The 7,873-nt window shown below is 34.6% G+C and overlaps 1 protein-coding gene across 1 annotated transcript in view; it reads left to right on the top strand.

The window, feature by feature from the left end:
* Window positions 1–7,873, top strand: part of EYS (eyes shut homolog (Drosophila)) — a 1,547,934-nt gene that overhangs the window by 962,549 nt on the left and 577,512 nt on the right. Inside the window, exon 27 of the mRNA XM_012805052.1 lies at window positions 861–952. Coding sequence (XP_012660506.1) covers window positions 861–952 — 92 coding nt within the window. The remainder of the gene's footprint in view (window positions 1–860; window positions 953–7,873) is intronic.

Genomic DNA, 7,873 nt, shown 5'->3' with positions numbered 1-7,873 from the left:
GCCATGGCACTCTACCCAGGGGGACAGCTTGAGGCTCTGTCTCAAAAAAAAAAAAAAGTTAAGATATATAGCATGATATTTATCTTTGGACTGCATGTGAGAAGATCCAGATACATTAAATGGAGTATATGGGGGGCATGAGTTATAAAACACTATGCAACTGTCTTTTTAATGCATATGTGGATTATAAATCTCTTGCAGATATCATAAAAACTTTAAAGACCCTCTCTGGAAAAGAACAATCACAATATAATCAATATACATGCAAGTGTACGCTTGCTAAGAAGATTTATAAGCCACTGTACCCCACCCATGAACTTTGGGAGATACCTGGTCAATCTCAGCTGGTATAGAAATGATTTCCCTTCTCTAGATCATGACTTAGTTGGCCCATTAGTGCTACAAATGGCCCTTGATGCCCTGTGGCCTCAGAAAGCTTGGCATGGTTAACTTTCACAATCTTTAAGTCCCCCCCCCATAACATTAACAGTCCTATAGATTGCCTTATATAAACTAGGCTTTGTTTTGCTTAGCTGCTAATATGTAAGGTAACTTGCTAATAATATTTGCTTTCTGCTAACAGAAGAATTTTCCTTTTTTAACTGTTCTCAGAATACTAAAAAAGAATATGCATGTACATAAATGTATGTATGCGTACGTATGTACATAACACTCAAATTTTTGTGTTTTAATCCTAATGCTTATTAGGTGTATACTTTTAGCTGTCACTTCTCTTTAAGGTTCAAATTTTCTATCTCTGAAGCAACATAAAAAGTATTAGGAAATTATAAAGTACAGAGATAATAATGTATATTCATTTCATACTAAAAATGTGTGTTGTTTTTTTTTCCCCCCTACAGTACCATTTTTCCTGTACTGGTGAAGCAAAATTAAAGAGTATTAACCCTACCATTAGAGTGGATGATGGACAAAAGTATACACTGCTGATCAGGTAAGATACACTTTTCTTTTCAGCTTAATCTTATGATTAGTGAAGACTATTCCTCTGGATACTGTCCTTGGCATTTTAAAATTGAAGTTACCTTGATTAGTATGCAGTGGGCATATGTACCGGTTGATGTCCATCAAGCGTTTCTGTATGTCCTCAAAAATGTACTGGGGATAGCTGGGGGTAGAATATTACGAGTTCCATTTTTTTTAAATTTATATAAGGAGACTTACACAGAAGCCCTGAAAACCTCATATTTTATCCCATTTAGAGGAGTTATGAAAATCAAATAAACTGGTAATTTTTTTGATAAACAAAGTGAAATATATATGCTACAGGAAATTTGTAACACCCATAAAACCATAAAGAAAACAAAAATGACCCATTTTAATAGATTTTAAAATATTCCACATAGAATAACTAATGTATGCTATTAATATTTTAAAAAGCCGTAATGCTCATCAATATCAGATATAAATCATTTATCCCATCTCATGATAAGTAAAACTCATATTCTCCTTTTCTGATGTAGATTTAACACTTTTTCATTACGGGTTTAACCTGTACCTTTTTTTTATCTTGTTAAGTGATGGTTTAAAACACATACCATAGCCATACTCCAGTATATAGACTACAATAAATTGTTTGGTTATAGCAATGGATCATTAGTAAAAAGAAGTCTCTACTTAAAGCCAGTAAAAATGAGAGCAAAGAAGCCTAAACAGAGAACTGTAAAAGTTAAATAAGAGGTTTTTCAAAGGTTCTATCTTCATTAGGTCAGAAGTACCAAAGTCTAGAATGCACATTTTTACAAATAACTGACCCCAAATCAATGTATTATCAAATAAATTGGGAAACGTCCATATCACATGTACGTCCCTGATTATACAAAATGCACATGAGTATTTTAAGGTCTCTGAGATGCTAATTAATAAAGTCTCACTTTCTTTGCTTAACTCAAGACATGGACATGGGACATTTTGACATTTTCCTTTATCATTTTAACCTCCTAAATAACTGGTTTGAGGGCCAGACACTTTGGGAAATCATATCCCAGTCAAGGTCATACTTTCCCTGGGCAGGGACTTCTACCGCCAGGAGAGAATCAAATGCGTGAGCACTGGGAGGAAGTAAGGACCAAATCATGGAAGACACACCATGGGCTTCTCAGTCAAGCAGAAAAGCAGGTTAACAAGACATGAGACCCCGGGGGTGTGCCAGGAGAAGCTGTTCTGGCCTCAGATTGAAAAAGAGTTTAAAAATAAATCAAAAAAGCAGTAATCATAATTGCATGTATTGAACACCGATTATGTGTCAAGTACTAATTTTATAACATATATGAATTTGTTTCTAAGAGCAATTCTAATTATTATGGACATTTTTTCACATACAGAACAGAGAGACAGAGATATTATGTAAAGAAAATGACATAACTAGGTAGTGGCCCAACTCCAAGGCTGCTCTTACATTTTAAGTCATGGGTCATTTGGATCACGCTATAGAAACATAATATAATTTGATTTCTTTTCTCTTTCCCTAAAAGAACCAATGTATATTCAAGATAAGATAAAAATAGTAATTACAAGTGACCTGCCCAGTAAAATTACTAGCAACAGCAAGAACCAAATTAATTAGCACACATTAAACGACTACCGTGGACCAGATGCTTTACAAATAACTATACTTAACTATACTTAATTCATAACTATACTTAATCATTATAAAACTCAGAATGCTTATTTTACAAGTTTGCTGGGCTGCCATAATGGTGTAACAGACAGGATGGCTCCAACAGCATAAATTGATTTCCTCCTAGTTCTGCAGGCTGGAAATCTAGGATGAAAGTGTTTGTAGCTTTGGTGTCTTTTGAGGCCTCTCTCCTTGACCGTTCCATGGCTGTGTCTTCACATCATGTTCCCTCTGTGTCTGGTCCTCAGGTTCTATTCTTATAAAGACAGCGGCCACAATGACGTAAAGCCCACTCGAATGACCTCTTTGTCACTCAGTACTTCTTTAAGACCTTGTCTCCAAATATAATCACTTTCTGAGGTCTGCGAGAGGGATAAAACTTCAACATGCAAATTTTGAATGGGACAAAATTTAGCCCATCCCAGCCATTTCTCACATTTGAAAGCTGGGACTCATAGAAGGTTGGAAGTTTTTCTCGATCACATTGCTAGTCAGTAGGGAACCAAATTAGGATCCAGAACGCCTGCCTCTAGACCTGATAATTTATATTTGTACTATAGCATGTCCACCCTGTATTTTAATGGTGAAAAAATGATGCCTAAAAAAAGTTGTCAAAAAAAATTCAATGTAAAACATTTAAAAAATCCCAAGACTATCATCTTTTTACTATCCTCATCACAATGTCACTTTTAAGGATACTTAACCAAAAAAATCACTTTCTCTTACGTTCTGTGATATGGCTATAAATTTTCTTTTACAATATACATGCACTGTTGCATTTTATTTTTAAGAAATGGTTGATATTCTGTCTATATCTGGTTTAAATCAACTAAATTCAAAAATATTTCTTCTCTGGTTCTTGATTTTATTTGAAGTCATGAATTTATGGAAATATATTTTTTCTATGATTACCATCTGTAAAGAATAAGAGTAGAGCTCAATTAATTTTATTTTTCTGTGTCTTTAAAATATGGTCCGAGAAAAAAAGCAAAAAGTTCAATTTTGAAAGGAGCATGACTATGTTTTTTTTTTTTTTTTGATCATTCACATACTCTTTTCTTAAAATTTTTTCTTATTGTTTCAGGTTAATTTGAGGGTACAAAGAATTAGGTTACAATGTTTGCATTTGTTAGATAGAGTCCCTCTTATCATTCTGTCCTACCCCCAAGAGGTGTGCCCTACACCTTAACATGGTTCCCGTTAGGCACACCCAGCTCCCTCCCACCTCCCCTCTCCCCATCTCTTGTTCCTGGAGAGAACCTTGAATTGATTTGAGTTTTTCTCTTATCACATACTCTTTTTAAGTAAAGGTAAATGATGTACACACCATACATGCCCCACTCTACACGGCTTCATTTGGTTTTGTGTTTGTTTTTGTTACATGGCATTGCTCTGGTATGTGAATTTAGGAGGCCTTTCCTCCCATGCTCACAGTACAGTAAAGTTGTACTGGGCCCGTGATGAAGAGCCGTCTCACAGGAGAGAAACAAATACGCTCTGTGAAAAAGTAACCGAGCTCATTATTTTTTAGAACCAGGACAGACAAGCTGTTCTGCAGAGTAGCATGGCCCCTTTAAAAAAGAAATGTGTCATTGCTTAAAATAACAAAAGCAGGATGAGAAATATGGAGTGGTTAAAATCGGGGGAAATATACAACTGGCATAATAAAGATACTAAAAGCACGCCTACTAAAAACTATTTTAGTGAAAATTAGCTATAGCAAGGACACATATTTTAATGAAAGGGAAAGTGAAAATGGGACAAAGCAGTGATGTGAGGCTGCACAGAAACAGCACAGAACATGTCTGAAGCCAAATGCAAATGAGTGGGCCTTGCATGGACACTCTCCTCTTAAACACCACAGGTAGAGTATGTTAAGCATAAGGTGCTAAGAAAGCTTAGGGTAGTGATGTGTGTAGTTTTTGTCAAACACAAATGCAACAATGTGATGTTATACTTTATCCTTCTCTGTTGCCATATGTATAATAATTATCAGCATATTACAGTATAGTCTATCATTTACATATAATATACTCCCTATAAAAATAATAGCGTGTATTACACTGTAACTTACACTGTGCTATAATATATAAAATATAAAACATAAATAGAATAATAGAGCCTGCACTTAATGACAAGTGCATGCTGGGATTTTTTTTTCTATGTGAAGACATTACACGACCTCTCTATGACCTTGATGAAGGGTCCGATTGGAGATACGAAGGTAAAATTAAGTTAGACTTTTCTGACTACCTCAGTATGGAACTTGAAAGATTTTTTTTTTTTAGTAGATATTAATTAAAAGAAAAAGATTCCTTTTTTCTTGCCTTGAAAAAAGATTCCTTTTATTAGCTGCTTTAGCCTAAAGCTTGGAGTCTACATCCTGGGTTATAAGTAAATTGCAAGGACTCTGTCAGCTCTTCCAAAACTGCCCCACAGAGAATTTATTGGTTTGGTTTTTGACTGGGGCCAACTCTCCACAGCTCATAGAATAGTCAGCTCCTAGTCTATGGGCTGTAAAGAGCCAAAAAAAAAAAAAAAAAAAAAAAAACAGAACAAATGAGAATATTTTTAGTTACGCTTGAGAGAATCATTTACCAGCTATGGTTTAGGTACAGCCATTCACATAAATTGGACACAATAAATTATGACATCGGACATGTAATAAACTACAGGTAGTTTTGAAAAGAGCATAGTAATTATATAAACAGTGAATGAAACTTTAGACTGACATGTGCTAATGAAATCCAACATGGACAAATATTTTCTCAAGTGATAGCGGACTGGATGCAAAGCCTTAATCCCATTCTATATTTTCTATTAGACGATGACAGGAAAAAGGTGTTTTTTAAGTAAATGATTTTATCTAAAGAGGAAAGGAAGAAAATAATTTGGGACCATTTAGAAAGGAAAGAGTGAGAATCGGGCCTGAGAATGTTATGCGAGTCAGGTTGTGTAGCTCACTGAGAACTGTGAACTACGTTATATTCGACAGAGCCGTACTGGAGGATTTGGGGGCAAGAGAGCAGCCACTATTTGCTTTTCCTCGGTTTGCTGGTCTACCAGAGACTCTAAATTGCAGGGCCACATCCATTGTACACGTTCTTTCTCTCTTTGAGTCTTTGAAATGGACCTGTGTGCTTTAAATAAATGATTTTTTTTAAAAAAGGATTTTAGTTCACATTAGGTAATAGGAAAATAACAACAATGAACTGTGAAGCTTTAAATGGGAGTTAAACACCTTTTGTTTAATTATTTATATTTAATAATTATTTAATATTTGTATAAATGTGGCTTCAGATATGTTAAATTTAAAAATTATTATTATGGCACAAGAATTTTTTTTTTTTTTTATTACATAGCACAGATGGTCCCAAGTCTAGACATGATTGAGTGTAAAAGAGATGAGACGAGACAGAGGTGGCTGTGAAAGTGCAGGTGGCCCTGAGACTATCCTCAAGTTAATTTTGCTGGACATCCAGTGTCCAGTTCAGGTCTTTCCTCTTATTGAACAAACAGTCAACGAGGAGTATTTCCCCATTATAAGTAATAAAATTACTTCCCATCATGTATATTATTCAAGGACTTTGTGATGGCAGTATGTGGAAGTGAGGGGAAAGTTCCCCTTTCCGCTAAAAGTTCCCGTGACAATTAAGGCACGTTAATAAGAGGAACAGGTTTATTTACCATGAAGACAGGAGAATCATAGTGATTACTCAAAGTCCCAATGGCATCCAGCCATTTTAATTTCTCCTTTTTAGAGGGGATGAACAGATGAGGAATGTAGCTAGCTCTGTTTAGGCGCAACAAAAGTTTGCTAAGGAGGTGGGAGAAACAGGTTGACTTACAAATGATTGTCTTCGCACATTAAATTAACTTTGAGCAACAGGGATTATATTTAAAATGATTAGGGACAAGTCAGGTTGCATTCTTGATTTTCTTTCCTTCATAATAGTGAGATACCAGGGAAGAGGAGGGAAGTCTTTTTTATTTTTTTAAATTTTCTCTATCCATATACATGTGTTTATTTGGTTTCCACTTTTTGCCTTCACAAAATTAGAAAGGCTTAAAATTTAATAACAATAGCAATGTTTAAGATAAGGACTAGAAACAAAAACCTTGTAAAGCATGAACGAAGATAAATACATTCAGAAAAGAAATCAGACAATTGCTGCAACAAAATATTGAGCAATAATAATATAACAAAATAAGTAACATTCACATTGTTAGGTAGGAGTATGTCTATCATAGAATGCTTTGACTCTGAGGTCTAGTACAGAATCATCAATTAACTTCTTACTATTTTTTTTCCAAAGTCTCAAAAAATAGACAACTAATATTTATAAATAAAAATAGAAGATAATTTCCAAAAACAGATTGTGGTAAATCTTATAGACAAAAGAAAAAAAAGAAGTACTTCAAAATCATTCTACTTCATCTGGATATACCTGATATTAAAATTTAAAAAAATATATTATTATAAAGGGAAATTACAAACATATTTCACTTATAAATGAGGATGCAATATCCTAAATAACATATTAACAAATTGAATTAAAAATTAATATTCAAGTAATGCACTTTGGTCAAAATTAAATCAATTTATGTAAGAATTAGTCACTATTTTCTTTTCTTTTTTTTCTTTTCCTTTCCCTCACCCCCCTCCCTCCATCTCTCTCTGTCAGTTTTCATTCCCCCATGCCCCGCCATGTCATTAATTGTCATTAATTGTCCTCATATCAAAGTTGAATATATAGAATTCATGTTTCTCCATTTTTGTGATGCTTCACTAAGAATAATGTGTTCCACCTCCATCCAGGTTAATACAAATGCTGCAAAATATCCATTTTTTTAATGGTCGAATAGTACTCCATGATATACATATACCACAGCTTGCCAATCCATTCCTGGGTTGAGGGGCAGTTAATCTGTTTTCATACTTTAGTGATTGTAAATTGAGCTGCAATAAACAGTCTAGTACAAGTGTCTTTATAATAAAAGGTTTCTTTTCCTTGTGGATAGATGCCCAGTAATGGGATTGCAGGATCAAATGGGAGGTCTAGGTTGAGTTCTTTGAGGGTTCTCCATACATCCTTCCAAAAAGGTTGTTAGTTTGCAGTCCCACCAGCAGTGACAAAGTGTTCCTTTCTCTCCACATGCACGCCAGCATCTGCAGTTTTGAGATTTTGTGATATGGGCCATGTTCACTGGGATTAGATGATATCTCAGGGTGGT

This window comes from Otolemur garnettii, unplaced genomic scaffold, assembly GCF_000181295.1.
Source record: "Otolemur garnettii isolate 467f Iridium unplaced genomic scaffold, OtoGar3 scaffold00035, whole genome shotgun sequence".
In the NCBI taxonomy this organism is placed as follows: Eukaryota; Metazoa; Chordata; class Mammalia; order Primates; family Galagidae; genus Otolemur; species Otolemur garnettii.
This window is presented reverse-complemented; position numbering and strand designations above follow the sequence as displayed.